The sequence below is a fragment of the Mesocricetus auratus genome, unplaced genomic scaffold (assembly GCF_017639785.1).
Source record: "Mesocricetus auratus isolate SY011 unplaced genomic scaffold, BCM_Maur_2.0 Super-Scaffold_100006, whole genome shotgun sequence".
In the NCBI taxonomy this organism is placed as follows: Eukaryota; Metazoa; Chordata; class Mammalia; order Rodentia; family Cricetidae; genus Mesocricetus; species Mesocricetus auratus.
Window position 1 is genome coordinate 82,545,874 of NW_024429190.1, and position 22,281 is coordinate 82,568,154.

The 22,281-nt window shown below is 43.8% G+C and overlaps 1 protein-coding gene across 4 annotated transcripts in view; it reads left to right on the plus strand.

The window, feature by feature from the left end:
- The window catches only part of Ptprg (protein tyrosine phosphatase receptor type G), a 664,886-nt gene that overhangs the window by 533,913 nt on the left and 108,692 nt on the right, over positions 1-22,281 (plus strand). For all 4 annotated transcript variants that reach the window (XM_021230841.2, XM_005076387.3, XM_021230842.2 and 1 more), the window contains exons 7-8: positions 707-864; positions 11,567-11,759. In XM_021230841.2, the coding sequence (XP_021086500.1) occupies positions 707-864; positions 11,567-11,759 (351 nt within the window). The remainder of the gene's footprint in view (positions 1-706; positions 865-11,566; positions 11,760-22,281) is intronic.

Below are 22,281 nucleotides of genomic sequence, written 5' to 3' on the forward strand. Positions count from 1 at the left end.
CATTTTTTTCCTTTTTATTCAGTTCTGGACTCCAACTTATATAATGGGACCACCCACATTTAGGGTGGGTGGGCTTCCCTCTGCCCCAGTCAGTCTTCTGTGGAAATATTCTCAGAGACACACCCAGAGGTGTGCTTCAATAACCCCCTAGGTGTTTTTTAATCCAGTCAAGTTGATTGTGGAAACTAACCAGCATGCCTTCTCTGAATTCATTGTGAAGAGTGTGGCCCGTTTGGGAAATGTGTATGACATCAGCTCATTGGTGGTTTTATATGTTTATTTGTTCTGACTTCTTTGTTGCAGCAGTTGTCTCATTTTGTTCCAAGTTTTCTCTCCTGCTTGCTAGTTTAGGTGCTACATAGAGAAGGCTTCTGTGGTAAATAAAGCAAGCTTAGGCAGGGCTTTTCTGCAGGCCTTGTCAGAGTCTTCACAATGCCGGAGAGTTCTGGCTCCTGGGGAGTGGGGAGGGACCTTGGTGCTGTGTCTCACCTCGCCTTGCCTTATAGAACCTTTTCTGTAAGAAATGCCCCGCCTGTACTGACTGGCTGGCTGCCTCATCGTCTGAGGTCCTCCGGCCACCAGGTGGCAGTGAGTGCTTCTGAGGGACTGGACGGGTAGGGTGTGTGAGTGGCCTGGGCTTTGAGTTGTGTATCTGAGGCATGTGGTGTCATACTGTTGCAATCTTTTCACCTTTCTCTCCAAACAGAGAAGGAGACCTTTCTGGATCCCTTTGTCCTCCGAGACCTCCTGCCCGCATCCCTGGGTAGCTACTACCGGTACACAGGCTCCTTGACCACCCCTCCGTGCAGTGAAATAGTGGAGTGGATTGTCTTCAGCAGGCCTGTTCCCATCTCCTACCACCAGGTAAGCAGTCTTCGCCCATCTGTGCTCTCTCCATGTTGACTACACTTGTGTTGAATATTTACTATGGCTACATATTGCCAGTATGGGCTTTTGTTTAATCCTCTGCTTTTTATTGATTTCTTCATATAGTTTCAAACCCAAGAATAGCAGAATATAGAATATGATTTCTCCGTGCTGTGTTCTGTGCATGGCACAGCCAGTGCAATCTGACAATGTGCCTGCACAGACCGGGGCTATCTGAAGTCAGTCATGGATCCAGGAGAGGCTTACAGGGCCCCACCCATCCCTACTGGCTACAGACAGATTCTACAGAAGGGGCAATCATTGTATTTAGCTGTGTACCATGAAGGACCCCACTCAATAGATAGTTGCAAAGCCATGGTCAGTCCTGATTAAACTTGGTGGCTCTAGAACGAATAAGTGAATGTGGAAAGGGAACCTGTAGGGAGGAGAGAGAATAATTGTGATATCAGAGTAAATGATATTAGAGAGTAAGTGGGCTACAATATTCAGAATCTGCAATATACATGCGTGAAATTGTCAAAGAACAAATTCTGTGAAAGTGGATAAACAATAAGCTTTAAACATGAAAGACTATTTTCGGCTGCAGATTAACAAGCTGAGTTGCAGACATGAGATGAGATACTGTTTGGGATTTGGTCTTGAGGAAATAATAGCTGATCCACAGTGACAGCCTACATCACAGGCACATGTGTCCTCCCCGTGTGTTTCCCTTTCATAGTCTTAGACGGCAGGTATCATTCATGCCCTCATCTTATGGTGGAGGGCCAGTGGCTTCCAGGATCACACAGATGGCGGCAAAGCCACCGTGTCTGTTCTCAGGATCATACTCAACCTACCTCAGCTGAGAAACTAGATGCGCGTGCAGAAAGGGGCCTAAGCATCGCTCACCGAGCTCTCTGGCCCTCACTTTTTCTCACTCTCAGAGTATCTAAGCGGATCAACGTGAAGAGGCAAAGTTGCTCAGTTTCTGAGGGTTTCACCTGCGGTTGACTGGACTCGCCGCTCTGGGTGGCAGGATATGGTGAATGTACCCCATCGTGACCAGAAAGCAACAGGTAGCAAGGACACGTGGGGGCATGCTGTCAAAGGCACAGCACTGTGACCTCATCGGGGGTTAAGCCTTTAGATGAGCTGGCATCCTCTTGATCCTGTCACTCATTTCTCAGTAGTGATAGCATCTAAGGCAGGGTTCACCTGAGACTTCCGGGGGAAGCCATGCTATTTCTGAGCAGGCTCCTAACACGTGACACAGAAGCGTTGAGCGATGGGTACCACCCTAGTGTGGCGCACACCGGGCATTAGAGTATAGAGGCGTTGGGTACCTACCATGTGAGGACCCACAATTGTGTGTTTCTGACCCACTGCTGCACTGCTTTCTTTTGGTTTGGGTCTGGAGTTTACCTCCCTGGAAGGTGGGATTCAGGCCAGTCAGTTAACCACGGGGAGAAACTGGTGAAATGAGACCAGAATCGGCACGATGGCTGAGGAAAAGTAGCCACCAGTGGAGTGAGGCCCTTAAATCACATCCTGGGGATTGACAGAATGAAGGGGAGACTTTCTGGAAAGCACGTGTTCCTTGTCAGAAGTTCAACCTAGAGTGCTTAGCATACTTCAGTGGGAAAGCCACTTGTAGCCACACCTAATGACATGAGTTCAATCTCCAGGGCACACATGATGAGAGAAAGGAGAGCCAACTCCCATACATTGTCCTCTGACTTCCACATGCATGGCCCTCCAAAATAAATAAGGAAATGTGAGTTTAAAAAATTAAGACTTCAGCTTGTACTGGGAAAATATAGTAAGATTCCTGATGTGTAGTTCCAGGGACAATCGACAGGACATTAGGAAGCAGGGTGGAACCACTAACCAGGACGATTTGAAAAGGAGGGCTCTTGTGAGGCCCTTCCCTACCCAGCCTCCCTGGGAGTTGTGGGCGGCAGTGAGACAGAGGGGAGGGGAAAGTTCTAGAATGATGTGATAATACCCATACTTCAATAAGAGAAAAGGTGATAAGGTATTAATCTTGAGGGATAGTCCAGAGCTTTCCTAAAGCAGAGGGTAGAGACTAAGGAGTAGGCGAAGGGGTCAGATTGCTCTCTGCTTAGTGATGGTTCTTGGCTGTAACAGAGATGACCAAGCAGACAGCGTATTTTGGAGAAGCAATAGTCAGGGTGTTTTAAGGTGAGCCTGTGCCAACCTTCCTATACAGGACTGGACTTCTAACTAGGAAGCAAAGCCTGGGCTGTTTTCTCTGTCTTCCCTCCTGAGGTCTCATAAATCGGAGGGCTTCTTGCATGGCTTTGGAACTGATCCTCTGGTCTGTCAGAGATCTGTTCCCTGTTTGTTTGCTCTAGGTTTCATGGTCCACTGTGGTTGTACTAGTCCCAGTTGACCCTTAAGGTCAAGAGCTGGCAATAGGTGGCTAAAGCCAGGTCTTCCATCAAGAAAGGACACCTGAAGATGTGTCTGAGAACTCAGCCAACAAAACCCTGCCCTTGAATCACATGCTGTCCCTAAATAAGCCAGCAGAGGTGTGGGTAGTGTCCCAAAGCATCCAGTGTTGACCTTTCTCAGGCTATAAGGAGCAATCGCTGTAGGAGAGTCAGCAGCGTAGCCTTTTATCCTCCTGGCAAAGCAGGGTGGCATGGTGCCAGGCTGACCTGGGTTTTTCTGCTGTTACCATCCATTTTTCTTTGAGGATGTTTTCCTTTTTAATTCACACTGTGACAGAAAAGGAAGGACTAGCAATTTGCTTCCTGAACAAGATCTGCCAGCTGCAAGGAGAAAATGAAATAGACACGAGTTTTCTTCCTAATGGTGAAGCCAACATTGTTTTGTTTTTTAAAGAAATCAGTCCAAATATTTATTTCTTTAAGGTTGAGTAAAGAGTGTAGTTGATTTTTAAAAGGGTCCTCTTTGTTACTTAAGATAAATGCTTCTGTCTTCAAAAAATACTTGAGCTATTGAAGTTAAGTAATACGGATTTGCCTTCCTTTTTCTTTTTTTTTTTATTTTCTGTTGGTAGGGTTTTTGGTGAGGGGTGGCAATTGATTAGCTGAGGACATTTGAAGGCCATCAATATATACTGAGTTGTTTTGGTAAGCTACAAATATCTAACAGGTTCAAACAAAGCACACACTTTTGGGGAGTGGGTTTCTGCAGAAGTGTTTGGATTTGAAGCATTTGACATTTGGAAACTGGAGCCTTTAGAAAGTGCTTTGTTGATACCTTTGGGTTCCTTGGAGCTCTAGAACAAGGACATGCAAGGAGAAGAATGCAGGTGTTTGCTTCATCTTCCCTGGAAGGGATCGTGTTACAAAGAAAGAAGAAAGAAATGGTGTGCTTGCCTTCTAAAATTCTTATTACCAATTGCCTGCAGATAATGCTGCACTTTGATCAGACCCTGCTCAGTCCCAGGGCAAGAAAGACAGCTCCCTTTCCCTATGGCTCCATGACTCTCTGCTGGCCAGCTTTGCAGAGGCCACAGCTGTGATACCCCACCCCCACCAGAAAGGAAAGTGTCAGCCATCCAAGTATTCTTGCTTCAGACCTTCCTACTCTGCCATCGCCAACATTCTTTGTGAAGCTTGCACAGAACACACATTTCAATGGGAGGCAGAGGCAAATTTGGAAAAGTCGAGTGGTTAGGAATTTTCTGCTTCTATCAGGAAGAAGCTAGCCCAAGTCTTTCAGATCCTGTTCGGCTATTTCTCAGAAGTCTCTCATCTCTCATCACTGTGAGTGCCTACAAGTAGTGAGCAAGTGCGTTCTTCCTATGATGTGGTCATCAGCCCAGGGGTAGGAGCTGGGGATGTGAATTTCCTTAAAGGCTTGCAGAGCACACCGACAGCTTCTTACATTACCTCTTGTGTTCTTCTCTGTGAATCTACGTAGGCGTTCTAACCAGCTCTTAGCCAGTGAACTCATCTTCCAGATTGTGTGATAATGTAGATCCAAATGTGTTATTTTTTGATGGAAGCTAGATATCCTGGTTGTCAGTGTGCTTTATTTGACTCTGCTATCCATCCATTGTAAATACCAGGCAAAAGTCATGGTACTGGAAATATGATTCAACAGTCAAAGAACTTGTTGCACAAGTATAAGGACCAAAGTGTAGATCCTTGGAAACCATTAAAACGCTGAGTCAGCACAGTGTTCTGCCTGTAGCTTACCAACCTTGGAAGGCAGAAACAGGAGATCCCAGAGCTAGCTGGTTATCAAAACTAGCTATATGGGAGAGCTTGGAGTTTGATTGAGAGAGACTGCCCCAATGAGTAAAGTGGAAAGAGATGACAATTGATTCCTCACATCAATCTCAGGCCTCAAGTGTGCGTACACATGTGCACGCGCGCGCACACACACACACGTGCACGTGTTTGTGCGGGGTGGGGGGTGAGATAAGAATGAGAGAGAAATGCTAAATAAAATGATACCATCTCCTTGGCATCCAAACAAAATGATGGCCTTGCAGTCTGAGTCTGGAAGCTTCAAGAAGTAGGCCTACTTCGTGGAGTCAGCTGCCTATATAGTCTCTTTTGTATGTTGAGCACTTTCTCTGATGCTGAGTCTAGGAGACATTATTCTTGAGTCCACCGTGGTAGAATTCACTTCGTTTTGCAGCAATCTCTGAAACAATTTTTCTTTGCTCATTGTCACCATCAGACTGGCTCCTCCTATAGGTTCAAATATGGCCCATAGTTTTCTCCAGCGTGGTTTTGTCTTAATATTTGAATTTTATGAGGGTGGGTCTTTTGCTTGCACGTGGGTCTATTGACTACATGAACCCGAGGAAACCAGCAGACAGCACTAAATCTCCATGAGTGTGACTTTGGGGATGTCCTCTCTAATAGTAAATCTGAGGGATGCCTTAATTAGTCTGCTTTGGATGTTTGTCCCTCCCCCATTTGTTTTCCTATCAGTGAACTAGATGGGAAGTGACAGGCTTATCTGCATTGTCCCCTTTTGACTGCTGTTAAATCTGTCAGAATAATTAAACCATGTCTTTGGAATTAAGAGCTTATGGTTTGGAGGCTAATTGTCTTCAAACGGAGAGTTCCATTCCTGCCTCCATTTCTCAGATAAGTTTCTCTACTTATCTGTGCCTCTGTTTTCCCATCTGTAAAAACATAGTAAAGGTGAAATGTCTAGACTTGTGCCTGACAGGGGAGGAAAAATCTTGATGGCCTTCCCGTCTTCTTTATGAAATGATCACATAACCAAAGGACAGCCCTATCTCATAGAAATAAAGAAAGCCATGTATGTTGTTTAAAGTGGACACATTGAGAAATATAAATAAGAACAGAAAGTAATCTTAACAGAGTGGTCGGGCGTTGGTGGCGCACGCCTTTAATCCCAGCACTCGGGAGGCAGAGGCAGGCGGATCTCTGTGAGTTCAAGGCCAGCCTGGTCTACAGAGCTTCCAGGACAGCCTCCAAAACAATACAGGTTTTTTGAAAAACCAAAAAAAGAAAAAAAATTTTAACAGAGTGTAGCCCAGTATTCTGAACTATTACTTTAGTGTAGACTAGCTAATAGAAGAGCATGCATAGCCTGTGGATGTCATAGTATGAAGGCCATGACAGCTGTGTGTCAGGTACCCAACACCATGTGATGTGCAGTCCGTGTGAAGAAAGAGAAGCTCTAAATTGTGGGGCGAAGATGCCATGATTATCCAAAAGAGACTGCTTTCCTCTTTAATTATCTGAAGGTGATTTCTTCATGTGGAAGTCCTTTCTGTAATTGCCTTTCTGTAAAAGTGTCTGAACCACAGGAAGGACGTGGCCTTGCATTTAGCTAGCAAGTCCCAGATTTCATTTTTTTGCAGCTGTGGTTGAGAAGTACAACCTGAGATGCTCAGGGTTATTAGGCATTTACTATTCCACCATCACTCTCTGTTCTGTAATGAGGCAACAAATAGGGCTCACCCTCCCATTCCTCAAAATTAGAGTAAGACAGAAGCGTCTCCAGGACCTTAGATGAAACTTGTCCATTCCTAATGCTGCTCCCTGGGTTTTTAACTGAGTTAAGCATGGACTCAGTTCTTTTGAATTACTGCTGTATCCCCACTCTTTAAAGTACTGCTCATACCAGTGTTTAGTGGCTGCTAATTCTATTACTTTGTATTTTCGCCAGTCTCTCCCCTTCAGCCTCAGTGGTCCCCTCCCCACATCTTGTGGACCAAGAGCCCTGGCGACACACACATGGCATGAATAGATTTCAACTTCCCTTTGATTCAAACTGACAGATTAGAAACTAATTATTCCCCGAAATACTTTTACAATAAAAACTAAGTTGAAATGATTTATATATTCTTCCAGCCAACACATTTGCGATTCAAGGTTAAAATTGTTCTTGTAACAGCACCAGTTAAAATGCAATTACAGCTCCCCAAGCAGGAATAAAAGAAAGAAGTATTTTATACACTCTCTTCAAAAGTTAAAAAGTCAATTTGATATTATAGAAATAAAAACTTTCATTTATTTTTACTAAATGATAAAGACTTCATTAGTTACATTAAAGTTAAGATAAATTCGAATGTGTTTATTACCTCCTCCTGGAAATAGCTCAGGTGAATAGTGGGGAGAACTTTGGGGCTTGGGGGGCATTTTCCCTCTTGGCTGCCATCGTGTTTATGCCACCCTACTGGCCATATGTGGTTTCCTTTCAGAACACAAAGGAGGACACATAGATGATAGATTTCCTGCCTTGGCCTTAGCTAACAGGGATTGCTGGGGACAGACTGTTACCACACTAGGTTCCTCCACTGCTGGCTTCTCATCCCCTGGGTCATGCTACGGGCCTGTTAATATCACATGAGAGAAAGTGAGCCACTCAGACATGCGTTTCCAGTCCTTACTTCACCCTTCAGTTCCTTGGTGACCTGGGAAAATTATTTAATGTTTCAGGGGTCAGTTTCCTAAATGGTGTCAGTAACAATGACTGCTGACAGGAACAATGGCCCCAACCTCACAAGACCTCTCTGGTGCATGCTACTTTTTTGTATGGTGTTTGTATATCATAATAGCTTGATAAGTCTTAGCTGCTGGGGTCAGTGTTTGCCTTAGTTACCATGACCAGGGCAACTCATAAAAAGAATGCACTGAACTTGGGGGTTTCTTACAACTTCAGAGGCTTGGTTTGATAAAATAAGTACTAAAGAGGATGAGGAAAAGAGCCAGGTATGCAATCACCATTAGCTGCAGTCTTCATAAAATAAAAATAATTTTAGTAATAATATTTATTGAGTACTTCCTTCTGTCAGAAACTATTTCAAATATTTTATAGATAGCAACTCATTAAAGAGTTAGAAAAAGCTCAGAAGGTAGGGAGCATTGTTATCCCTGTTGTACTGTAAAGTCTCAGAAGCACAGGATGGGTGGGGAGCCAGAAGACAGCTCATTCAGTGAATGCTCGCAAGTATGAGGACCTGATTTGGATCTCCCAGTCACCGTTTAAGAAGCCAGATAGAACAGGACACGCCTGTAACCCCACACTGGGGAGGCAGATGGGAGCTTGCCAAGCACTGGAGCCAAATTGGTGACCTCTGGGTTGGTGAGAAATGCCTTCTCAAAAAGTAAAATAAAGAGAGGTCAAAGAAGGCTCCTAACATCAACTGCCTGTCTCCATATTTAACTACTTGTAGACACATAGGCGTATCCACTTATACATAGCACATAATACAAAAATAGGAGAAGTAAGTAAGATGGCCACACCTTTGTCAAGTAGGCTAGGAAAACAGAAGTTTGAACCCAAGGATTAAGAGTGGGAGCTTTACAGGTAGAGGATGAGGCAGGCCAGATCATCCAGAGAGGGAGACTGAGGTAGTATGCAACCAGAGCTGTAGCATGATGGAGTGTGCAACACTTATTGAAGATTTATTTGTATTTTATGGGTATGAATGTTTTGCTTGTGTGTATGTGTATCCACCACATGCATGCCTGGTGCTCATGGAGGGTAGAAGAAAGTGTTGGATCCTGTAGAACTTGATTGTGGATGGTTGTGAGCTTACATGTGGGTGCTGGGGATCAAACCTGGATCGTCCTCAAGGGTAGCCGGTGTCATAACTGCTGGGCCATCTCTCCAGAGCCCTAGTGTGTCGTTTCTAACCACATGTGGGAGGTTCCAACAAATAAGGCATCAAACATGAGCACTGGTAAGAGGCCTAGAGAGACATGTCTATCTGGTTGGTCCTGTGGCTTCCGTGTTACTAGAGATTGTCACATCATATAGATCCTCCTCTTCTAGGCTTTTGGCTTTCCCTGGACAACCTAAAACATATGTGAAGGTCAGTATTGTTCTGGCCCGGGTGATTTACTGCTCTACTGGCAAAATGAAGCATGCAGACATTTCCACAGTCCACGAATCAGGGAGGTTTCTACTTTGTCACCAACTGTGGCCATTACCAAAAGGATGGCCACTGGCAATTTCCATTCCTTTTAGAGGAATGACAGCATTTAGCGGATGCTGCCAACCTACCTAAAGGCATTTGATAAGCCTGCTAAGCCTGTCCTCCCATGTGAACCCTTTTGTGTGGCTGTCAAGGGAAGCTATGATCCAGTTGACAATATAATATCATTCAGGTCATCAGTTCACTCAAAACCATCACATCCTTCCTTCAAAGTCTGCCAGGCAGTTGAGTTAATGACAAAGAGGCATCTCGAGCTTTTAAGCCATAGCGTGTCATTAAGCTGTGAGAGCAATTTAAAGGAAGGCAGTTTTGTGTTTAATTCACAACCTGCCTCTCCTTACAGTTATGTGACTAATTCTTTCCTGAGGCTTCAGATGTAAACTTTTAGAACTCAGTGTTAGCTAAGAAGGAAGTACTTATCTAGAGAATAAACAGGGTGTGGTGCTGTACTGATGAGCGTATCCCAGGTTTTTCTCTTTGTCTCTTCAAAAGGTAAAACCTCTCTGGCCAGACGACTGTCTCTTCCAGAAGACTTCCTGTCTGACTTGGGTGTGACAGCCCAGTCCATGTTAAAAACAAACAAATCATCACCCTGAATGTGAAGAGATCCCTCCCGTTATTCAACTCACATTTCAATACTTTTACTTAAGCTACTTGTATTTGGCCTTTGCTGGACATGGGGAGTAGCTGGTCAGCATCTTCTACAAAGGCCTTTAATCAAATTGGGCCTCCCTTGCCCTTTCTTCAGGCTGAACAATTCTTCCTATGGCCTTTCCCTTTTCCTCACAGGATTTATTCTCCAATCTTTTAATCATTTTTATTCTTCACCTGGACCATCTCCAGCAGTTCTTTGTTAATTTCTCTCATAAAATTTTAGGAAGTATTTTCCTCTGAGAAAACCAGAAATCTGTGTGTGCTCGATGTCGTCCTCTCTCTCTCTCCACCTCCCTCTCTCCCTCCCTCTCTCTCTTGTCTCGTGTGTGTGTGTGTGTGTGTGTGTGTCTGTCTGTCTGTCTGTCTGTCTGTCTGTCTGTCTGATCTTGGTCATCCTGTCAAGCTAGTGGCATCACGGGGCCAGGGGACTTTTACCCCTTTAACTGTTTCCAGCTCAATGGTCATGTCTTCACAGCATCAACAGTGTAGTGAAGGATTTTACTTGTCTGGAATCTCTCTGAACTACATCGCTTTCTCAGGCAAAGGAAGGAAGCCTTAAGATGTCAACAGCTGGACATTTTCTGGGTCATTCTTTGAACTGAGTGTTAGGTCCAGGCCTGCAAATGAAGCCCAACTCAGAATCTTCAAAAATCCAGATAGTATTAGTAATTGTAAAAGTTTTTACATAGTGGTATTGATGGCCAGCTATCTAGCTCCCCAAAGCCTGCAACAGCTTCTAGTCCTCTGTCCTTTCTTTGGTGACACAATTATCTTTGTGGTCTGATGAGAGCAATTGTGACAGCCAGTCAATGCTCCATCCTTACACACAGAAGAATGACCTTTCTTAATGATGCAATGCTGAGGGCTACAAGAATCCATCTTGATGGTCAGGATATAATTGTGGGATGCTGAATTTTTTTCTTTTCTTAAAAAGTTGGCTCTACGTTCTTGTGGAAGATGTTTCTTCTTGGTGACCATGACAGCAGCTATCTTCTTTAAACACCTGTTGTATTCTGGAGGACCCGCATAGAGTCCATCTTTTCAGGATCCTACATTTATAGGCATTTCACTGATAGGGAAGCTTGCCTTTTTAGAGAGCTTTAGCCCTTTGTTTGTGGCTAGCCAGCCATCTGTTAAATTTAGAACTGGGCAATTGAACTTGCCATACATTTAGCACTGAACATCTTCACGACTCGGCTGGATCTCATGTGTACTTTATAAGAATTAAATTACTACTGTTTCTTAAGCAGTTAATGTGTACTTTGAATGTTATACATGGATGAAGTGTTTGATTATCAATCCTGTTGCTCAGACATGACCAGGTAATGATTACTCACCGATAAGTCTGTACTCTTCTCCGTTGTACTAAAACTATTGCTGGGAGACCTGCAGAAAGCCCGTGGGTCTGCGGGTCTGTGAGCCCCGTTCCACCTTCAGCTGAGAATGGCCCCAGTGAGCAGTCAGTATACAGAGCCACTTGTGGTAATTCCAGAAGGCAACCTACTATTAGGTGAATAGCCTGGGTCTGACCACTCCCTGCCATTCTGTGTTCTGATCACCCCACATCCTTTGGATCTAAATGAGTTTTTCTCCTCCTCTCTCTGGTTCTTTGTTCAGCTTGAGGCTTTTTATTCTATCTTCACCACGGAGCAGCAAGACCATGTTAAGTCAGTGGAATACTTGAGAAACAACTTCCGACCACAGCAGGACCTGAATGACAGAGTGGTTTCGAAGTCTGCTGTCCGAGATGCCTGGAACCATGACCTTTCTGACTTCTTGGACAACCCACTAGGAACAGAAGCCTCTAAAGGTAAATTTTGATTGAGTCCTCTAGCCTGAAGGAGGGAAGTTTCTCATCATAAGTGATTTCAAATCGTAAAGGGAATGAAGATATGAATTTGGATCCTCAGACCTACATAAAAATCAGACTTAATACCATGTACCTATGACCTAACCCTGGGAGTGGATATGGGGTACAAAGACATGTAGAATGCCCAGAGTGCAAGTATTTCCAACCAGTGAGCTCCAGGTTGAGTGAGAGACCCTGTCTCAAAAACTAAGTTAGACAAAAATTGAGGGAGACACCTGATACCAGCCTCTACACACACACACACACACACACTTCAAAGTCAGCCAAGAATTGGGACTTGGTGTTAAGAGCATATGTTTCTCTGCAAAAAGAAATTTGTCTAGACAATAAATAGAAATGATATGTGGATAATTTTGGTTAGACTATTTAAAATTGCTCTTTGAATAGTAGGAACAGATCAGTCATCCTCTGTCTATTTTTATTTTGACATTCATTAGTAATGTTTAAATGAAACTCTTGTTTAATCAGACTCATGTCTTACATGTGTGTTTTATTGTTGTTTGTTTTTTGAGGCAGGGTCTTGGGTAGCTCAGGCTGGCCTCAAGTTTGCTATGCAAGCAGAGATGACCTTGAACTCCTGATCTTCCTCCCACTGCCTCCTAAGGGCTGAGATTATAAGCATGTGCCACAATGCCCTTCAGTTTGTGCAGTGCTGGATATGGAAGCCAAGGACTTGTGCCTGATGGATTGAAGGGCTCTACTAGCTGAGTCATCCTCGGCCCTGTCCTACCTTTTAGGCATTTATTTCTCTTGTTTCGATCACCAATTTTCTTTGAGCTGAAACACCAGCATCTGTGAAGAACTTGCATGTAGCTGTCTTTCTCACTTCCATGCTAAGCAGGGGTGCGACTTGTCTTTGAATGCCTCCCAGAAGCCACCAGCTTCTTAAACCATTGAAGAGTTTAGTTCTGATATGTGCCAAGCATATATGCTGGTGTCTTGCTTACATTTCTGCTTCCTCATGTGAAGTAAGCCTGAGTTCCTCCCTCAGGAACCCTTGCTCTTCCTTTCAGCCATATATATATATATATATATATCACTAATAATTGTGAGTTGCTTCTTCAGAAACATGTGGAAAAATATGTCCGGTCAAAGCCCTAGTCCTGGGAGGAATGGGAACAGACATTTTTGCCTTGGTGTGATAACGTGGCTCTTTCCCAACCGAGTACTCTCCTCCTTGGGAGTTGTGTGTTTGAGTGATTTAGGAAGAACTCATATGCTTTGTCAGCAGGAATAGTAGGCTGTGTTCTGTATGGTGTGGTAAGTGAGGTGGGGAGTTTGTTCCAAGAATGTTGGCACCCCCATTATTAGCACCTGGATTTTTCAGGTCCAGAGGAATAAGATTATAGTCCACATCACCTGCACTTGAATAATAATAATAATAAGCCTGTTTTCCAAGCTCCTGAACCAACAGAGGAGCTGAAAGAAGGCATTGGGGAATGACAGGATGCAGTGTGTGATAGAGCATTTACCCAACATCAGAGCAGGGCCCTGAGTTCAGTCCTCAGCACAGAGTGTAGGGTGTGGAGCAGGAATGGGCAGGGATCTTACTTTTCTGTCTGTGGTTTTGTGTAGGACACTGGTCTAGCCATGCATGCTCATGAAAGGCTTGAGATTCAAGCCTATCTCATTTACTGTCAGTAGCAGGACAATGGAGATGCTCCCAAGCCTATGAGACACCTCAGGGTTGGACTGGCATTCAAATAATCCTCACTTGGGCTAACCTTGTAAACTTAGCAAACAAACAAACAAACAAACAAAAACTGAACTTGAAGGCTCTTTCCCGAGAGAACTTTGTGAAAGGAGACTTCTGTCTTTGAGAGAAGTCTGTGCAGAGGTCATGCAAGAGATGTGAAATCTGGATCCAGAGGAACACACAGTCTGCTAGCTCAGGCATGTTGAGAACATGACAGTTACAAAGCTTCTCCCTGGAAACTGGGCTGAGTGGCTGAGTGAGTGACAGATGAGCTGTGCAGAGAGAATGTGTGGCATCTGTCTTTAGCAAGTTAGAGTGTAGTGCTCTTCCTTCCTTCTTTTAAGTGTCAAAGTGGACAGAGCCCTCTGCTGAATGTGACCCAAGCCTTAAATGTGGGATGTGGTCAGTCAGTTCCTCGATCTCCAAAGCTTAGTGATGGTCATGTCCATTGTTAACTCTTACAATGCATAATTATTAAAAGGATGTCTGATATTTCTAGAGGGATCATAAGGAGAGAGAGAGAGAGAGAGAGAGAGAGAGAGAGAGAGAGAGAGAGAGAGAGAGAGAGAGAGAGAACGCATGTACTCTGCAATGCTGGTTATATTTTCAGGTTTATAGAAGAGTGAAATCATTCCCTTTCCCAAAAATTTGATCGATTATTGAACCTGTATAAAACATTTGTTATAGGCATGGGTGTGAATCTGTGGGCACCTGTGGGAACATTTGTCATAGGCCTGGGTGTGAGCCCATGAGCACTTGTGGAAACACCTGTGGTAGACATGGGTATGAGCCATGGGCACCTGTGGGAACACCTGTGGGTGAGCCCATGGGCCAGCTGACTTCTTTTGTATGTTGGTCTTGCTGTCTCTTTGTCTCTTTGTCTCTTTGTTCGCTCCTGCTGCATACTGGTCGTAGACAGATGAACAGCAGACAGGTCTAAAAATGAAGTACATGTACTAGGCCACTGCATAAAGGAGAAGTGAGAATGTAAATCCCAGGTCTAGAACCTTCCTCACAGAGAAGAGAGGACACAGCCTGTCCTGCAGTACAAGTGGCTGTTCCCTAGCTAATAAGTTTCTGGGAGGAGATTTGTGAACTGTAAATGTACAGTTTGATAATTTTTAGTGGATTCATCATTACACAACTGTCACTGCAGTCCGGCTTGAGGACATTTCCTTCACTGAAGATGTCCACTCATACTCACTTCATTCCCCATCTTCACCCCACACATCTGTTTTTGTCTTTCCTGTGGTGTTAGGATGGGGATTTATTCCTGTTCTGTTACAGGTATCTGTCTATCATTCCTGAGTTGACCCTCTGTCTTTCTGCTTGATAAAAAGTGTGTGAGTGTGTGTATGTGTGTATTTGTGTGTGTGTGTGGTGTGTGAATGTGTGAGTGTGTGTATGTGTGTATTTCTGTGTGTGTGTGTGTGTGTGTGTGTGTGTGTGCGCGCGCGCACGCGCATGCTCATGCCTACTTGCCTGTATGTGTAACATGTGTATGCAGGTGCCCAGAAGAGGGTTTCAAGTCCCTTAGGACTGGAGTTGGCAGGTGGTTATGAGCTACCATGTGGCTGCTGGGAACTGAACCTGGATCCTTTACAAGAGTGCTCTTAACCACTGATCAATTTAAAAACATCCCTTCTGTTTGTTTTAATAACAGTTTTATTGAGATTTAATTAATATACCATAGTTTATTATCTTTAATTGTCTACTTTAGTGGCTTTGGTGTGGCCAGCAAGTTGTACAATCATCTCTGCTGTCTGTTTCTAGAACATTTTTCATAGTTCTGAAAAAAAAAAACCCTTTGGCTACTATTCTTTCTATAATTTCTGTACCCACCCTTCCTCTTCCTGAAGTAACCACAAATTTCCTTTCTGTCAGTCTATATTGGCCTATTGTGGACATTTCATATCAATAGATCACAGAGAGCATCTGGTTTCTTTCACCTAATATAGTACATACGGAAGCAGGAAGCAGAAGTGAGTGCTGTGATATGGTCAGATAAAAGTACTACAAAGCCATTTTACAGTTTGTTTGTTCACGTGCTGCTGACTGGGCATTTGGAGCTTTTCATTGGGGGTTATCAGGAATGCTGCTGCTCTTCTCACATCTGGATTTAAGTAAGTCTGTGTCCGCATATGCTTTCAGCTACTTTAGATAGAGTGAGTCATAGAACTGCTCAGTAATAGCAAATCTCTAGGTGTGTAGTTGGAAGGACAGGCCTTGCATTTTCCACAGTGGCAATACCCATTTACATTCTCGTTAATAGTGTACAACATGAGTGCAATGACTTCACATCCTTGACAATACTTGTTATTGTGCATCTTTCGTATGTTGGCCGCACTAACAGAGCTAAAGTCTTTTCCCTTTGGACTTTGTTTTCAGTTCCTTAATGACTAAGTATAGCTATGTTTCATTTTTACATGTACATGCCATGCCATTCTATGTGGCAAAAATGTTCCTCTTTTTCTCTGGAGACAACTGCTATGTTCACTGGCGTCACAGACAGAAGCCATGGACATATGCTCACAGTCACCAGGCAGCACCAGGAGCTGACATAGTTGGACTAGGGATAGCACGAAAGACATAATGCAAAGAAGAGTCACTTTCCTTTCACCATCCATCTGCAAAATCGAGACCCTACAACAGTAGAGTGGTACGCTACAATCTGGTGATGGTTCGTGAAGGAGAAAGCTTATTTTATTGGCATTCTCTAGTAGTTTAACCATCAGAAGCTCATATGATATTTTATGCATTTGCTGCAGTATTGTTACAGAAGAAAGAAAAATTAGTTATGTAAGTCAGGAGTCCTTAAACTTTTTTGGTTGGGTGTCAGTGAATGCTCTTGACTCTCTGGGTCATATGACTCCTCTTGCAACTACTCACGTCTGCCATTGAGGCCTAAAAGACTCCAAGGTTAATATGTAAAAATGAGTGGCCATAGATAATATCTTCAGTGGCACTTTCTTTTAACACAAATTGAGTCTGAAACAGAGTTGTCCTGGGAACCAAGTTTTGGCCCCTGATCTAGGGAATGTGTCACAGTAAGATGGAGAAGACATATGTCTTTTAAAGGTAAATATGTTTGATTAATGATATAGCTTAATGGTAGAGTGTGTGCAAAAAAATGCAAAAGACAGAGGTATTCCACCCTCTGTCACCTCCCCAACAATGGTGGTGGTAGTAACTATGAATTGTTTGGCTTTTGCATTCCATTTAGAGATTTATGAACCTGGTTGTCAGTTACTTTACTATTTTAACTTGGGACCTGACCATCTTTCCATCAGCAGTATATCTAGTGCCTCAGTTGGGTGCATGTAGCTCCTCCTTATCCCTGGTCCCACGGCTGTGATCTTTAAGGAGTACAATGCTGGCTGGATGTCAGGGCAACGCACTCCATCCCTTCCTCTGTCATCCCTTTGTCAGCTACAGGGAGACAACAGAATGCCATCTGTTAGTGCTGAAGAAGCATGGTCATGCAGGGCACCAAAGAAAAGGGGAGGAGCAGCCATCCTAATCCTGCACTGTTGCTCAAGAATGACATAATGGATGGCATCCATAAAAAAATATAAAACCTTGCTTCCAGAAAATGGAAACAATATTAGGCTCGGTGGATTGTTCAAGGGACATCCAATTTGCTAGTCTGCCCTTTGTCAGTAAATAACTTGGACAGACTTTAGGATTTAATGGGCTGTCATTTCAGTTATTCATCAGCCCATCCTGGGCACATGGAAGAGGGTCCTGTGATTAACTGCCGAGTACTGTCTATTGTGAGGAAACTTGGACTGGTGATTGAAGAAAAATAACTTTGCTTCCAACAACACAAAACATATGGTTTATTAATTTAACGAAACCTGTTCAACCCGCAGTGGAATCGAAGCCACTTGATCTGATAATTTGATTTGATGGCTTAATTAAAATGACACTGTATAATGTAATAAAAGCAGAGGAAACAGAGAGGACGCTGGCTGCGTGCATACCCGTAGTGTCTCAGACTCAGCCTCGGTTTGTAGAAGGTGGGTTATGTATGTTTCTGCTGGGATGTCTTTTTCACCTGCAACCTCGATGCCAAAGATTGCTTCCTGTTTTGGTTGAAAGTGGTTTTAAAAGACATATCCATAAGTAACTAGCTGATTTTAAACCAGAATACACTGTGGCAGACCATCACCTTTTCCACCAAAATGAGCAAACAAAGATGTAAATCCATGATTGCTGTAAAAAGAGTTTGACATTGAAATGTTCGTTTTGTGCTATTTTTGGAAAAATATTAATGTTCTATTTTTGGTTCAATCATCTCTACATACCACATTAATGAGCTACAATTACTTTATCTTATTAAAGCGAAGTTCTGATAGGAATGTTTCATTCTTTTGTAAACAGCCACTCCTCTCAGAAACCCTTCTGTAAAGTTCTTGTTACTTCTAGAAACTTTCAGGGCATGTCCATGCTGAAGCAAAGTGTACATATGGTACAGCTTTCTAGAGGGCTGGCATTTAGCCACCTTCTTCCAACACCTTGGCTTTGCTATTGGTTTTAACCTTAGAGTAGATAAGAGGAAGGCAAGATACAGGCATGATTTAACACTCAGAACACCGTAGGATCAAACGCTTTATAATGTCTGACATCTCATGATTCCTCTCATTGTATGTCAATATATGTTTGCGTCTATTGCCTTTTTTTTTCTTGACATGATGTTAGTGTTCTGCAGACATGTTGTTTTGTCTGTTTCCTGTTGCTATAGCACAGTACCTGAGACTGAGTAATTTGTTTAAAAACAATAGCAAGGTTTGTTTGAGACCTGCCCAACTTGTGGTAAGGGACTCAGGAAGTACCAATATTGGCAGTAAACTAAGTAGGTATCCTGAGAAGAGAAGGGACAAAAAGCTATTCTGCCTTTTCCCAGCCAACTTCCCTACAAACTCATCAATTTCACCCAGGACCCACATTTGTTCCTTACTGAAGGCAGAGCCTCTCACCACACTCTGTACCATTGTGTGTTTCCCTGGGGACCATGCCTCTGCATGGGTTTTGGCAGAGACAAGTCATATTCAAACTACAGTTGACATCATTGCACCTGCTGTTTGAAACTAGTAGATTTATCTTCATGTGTATCTCTTGTTGCCTTGGAAAAGGTTACCAAGAAGAGTATTTGTGCCCAGGAAGATCTTGGTGATGCAAGATGTCATACGGGCCTCTTGACACTCATAAACGTTTATTTAATTTTCAGAATGCCTTCAGCCGGACTTACCACATATTTGTTGAATATCCCCTGTGAACCTTTAGGCACTAGAAGTGAAGGTGAACATCATGGGGCTAGGAATATGGTTCTGGGGGTAAAGGGCTTTCTTTACCAACATGAAGATCTAGGTTTACATCCCTGGCTCCCACAGAACAGCCAGCTACTGTGGCACATGTCTATAATCACTGCACTGAAATAGAGACAGAGGACTCCTGCAGCTCATTGGCTGGTCAGACTCACCCACTTTGGTGAGCCCCAGGTTCAGTGAGAGACCTTGTTTTAAAATCCTAGGTGTCGGAAGAAGATAACCAGATGTTGACCTCTGGCCTACATGTGCACACACACCCATCCCACTCACCCCCACTACCATACACACACACCCCTACCTACTTACAGATAGATATGCACACAAATGCACACATTTTACATTGTGACTAGAAGAAATGAAATGAGGCACGCACAGGCCATCGTGCCCAAGTGTTACTGGCTTTACAGGAAAGCAAATCGTGTACTAATTTTGGGGAATGCAGTGGGGAATAAGTTTCCTGGAGCAGAGTAGTTCACCATTCTTTATGTGCTTGGTGTTGTCTCTTCTGCCAAGTTATCTTGGGTGTTGCATAGGCTACCAAGACCCTGAATTATAGGGTTAGCCACTGGAAGGACAGGAAGGGAATCCTGAAGATATCTAGAGGGAAAAGTCATTTGCAAAGGTCCTTGGGTATATGAAGCATCATGGAACAGCGAACAAAGGGAAAGTAAGATTAAACAGAGCAGGGGAAATGGACCTTTGCTAAGTCAGGAAAGCCGGTAAGATGTGGTGATAACACTTTTACAACCCTGGTACATTGATATGAATGGGTGTGTGAGCCTCTCTCTTTGGGTGTCATGTAGAGAATGTTTGCAGAGGACTTGCAGAAGGCTCCATGGAATTTTCTAGGTCAGGTGAAGTGATCAGGAGATAGAAGTATCCAGATAGGAATGGCAGTCTCCCACAGGAACTTGACCTGAACATATAGATAGAGGCCGAGTCAGGTGAGTGTTGTAGCAGCTCTTTAATAAGAGTAGGGAGTATTAACAGCTAGAATCAGTGCCTTACATGTAATTTCACAGGCAGGAAGTGGTAGTACAAAGCAGGGACCCAGGACACTGAAGATCTTATGTCCAACTGCAGATCCTACTAAGTCAGGATTCTTAGAGAGATGGGACCAATAGAATGAATAGATAGATGATGGATGGATGGATGGATGGATGGACAGATACAGATGATAGATAAATATTGATGGATAGATATAGATGACAGATATTGATAGATAGAAATGATAGATAATAGATAGATAGATAAAAACTTCAATAAATCAGCTTACACAATATGATTGAAACAGCCCAACAGCAGCGGTCCCCACCTAGAGATTGGTGTCGTTGCTTAGTTCATGTAGTGGTCTTGTCCATTCAACAATTCCAATCAGGTGCGAAAGGCCTAGAGCAGCAATTCTGAACCTGTGGGTCGTAACCCCTTTGCGAGTTGCATATTAGATATTTACAATTTATAACAGTAGCAAAGTTACAGTTATAAAGTAGAAACAAAATAATTTCATGATGGGGGGTCACAACGGGAGGAACTGTATTAAAGGGTCATAGAATTAGGAAGGATGAGAACCATTGGCCTGGAGGGCTCTTAGAGAGCCAGTCGTCCTCAGTTCATCCTAGAAACCCAGAAAAGCTCGTTCAGATGCCATCAAAGGAATGAGCACCACCACCCCATCCGCCACCACAAATTAACTCAGCAGTGAGTAGAAAGGTCAAGGGGGTAAAGAGCAAGTATCCTTATCCTGTGTCTTTTATATGTGGACCACTGCCAGGAACAGTGGGTGGTCACTGTTCCCTGATGCTTTCTATACCCCAGGGCTTCCCCTCTAGATCTCTGTAAGACTGCATTTGCTGCCCTGATGGCTGACCCCAGGACCTTGGTAACCTATATATGGAGCACATGGCTCCTGCTCTCCAGCTTACCTTGGGTGCTCCTTGTAGGAGATACTGAGGCCCTGGTTACAGGGTCAACTGCAGGGAAGCCAGCATGCCCACTTCACCTGGGATGTCTAGGTAGAGAGTCTTGTGCAGATTTAAATTCCTGGAACTTCACACAGTACCCAGTTCTGTAGCAGGTACACTGGTTCATGGGACAGCCTAGGACAGTGTTAGAAACCAGGCTCAGAAGTCCAGCAAGCAAGGCTTAGGTCCTACGGCCTACAGATTTATCCTTGGATGCAGTCATTACACCCTTGTCAACCCATGGCCTTTAAAATGTGAGTCTGTGGGACAGATAATACACAGTCTGAGATACTCTCTGCAAATAATTGTCCTTTCCAGTCTGTGGGTGAGCAGAGTTCTGTATACATCTGGGGCAGCATTTTAGCTGTGACATTGTCACTGTAGCTCACATTTCAGAATAAGGGGTTACACTTCCTGGAAGAAGTGTGGAGCCAGGCTGTTTACAAGTATCCAAAGCTCTCTGGGAAGGTTACGGTTTCTGTGTACAATGGTTAGTGTCAACCTGACAGGACATGCAGTCATCTGTAGATGGACCTCTGGGCGTGCCTGTAGAGAGTCATCTTCTTTACGTTAACTGACATGGGAAGACCCATCTTAATTGTGGACAAGACCATTCTCTGGACTTGAGGCTTAGGCTGAATAAAAAGGAGTAAGTGAGCTGAGTGTTTGCATCCGCTTTCCCTGTTTCCTGACTGAGGGTATGACATCACTAAGTGCCTCAAGCTCCGGCTGCCTTGACTTCCCAGCCGTGATGGATTGTGGACTAAAATAAGTCCTGTCTCCCTTAAATTACCTTTATCAGAGTCTCTCATCCCAGCAACAGGAAGAGGAACATAGACACTGTGATCTATGACTCCTGTCCCCTCCCCAGACCTGCCTTGCATGTCACTTCTGTTGACGTCACCTTACTGGCATGCTCCAGCCCCAGCAGCAGGCTCCTTCTGACTCTGGACCCTTGTGCTCCCTCTGCACCTAACTGATTCTTCTCAGCTTTCACAGCTCCGCCTACAGTGCCCTTCCTAGGGAAGTCTCTTGGCTGCTTTGGTCTGGCCATTTGGAAAGACACCCATGCTTATCCCTCATAGCACTTACAACTATTGATATTTGTTTTTAGAATATTTTATTCTTCTACTGCCCTGCAAATACCATGATGTGGCGAGACTCTGTCTCTTGGGGAGGTAAAACTGTGATCATTGCTTACTCTTCAGTAAATATGGGGATGGAAGGAATGAAGGAAGATAAGCCATCCTTGCTACAGAGTTGCCTAGTCAGAGCATCAGCCATCTAGCCAGGCTAGGTTCCCTTATGGCAGGAGCGTAACTAGGGATTTATGGGATGGGAATGCATCTCTCCTAGAACCTGCAGCCAGAGAGGCTTCTTCTACCATAGATACACTTCTCCCCGAATGGGAGTATTCATTTCAAAGCAGCCATGAAGAGAGGGCTTGCTTCACTGCCTCAGAGATCAACTTTGCA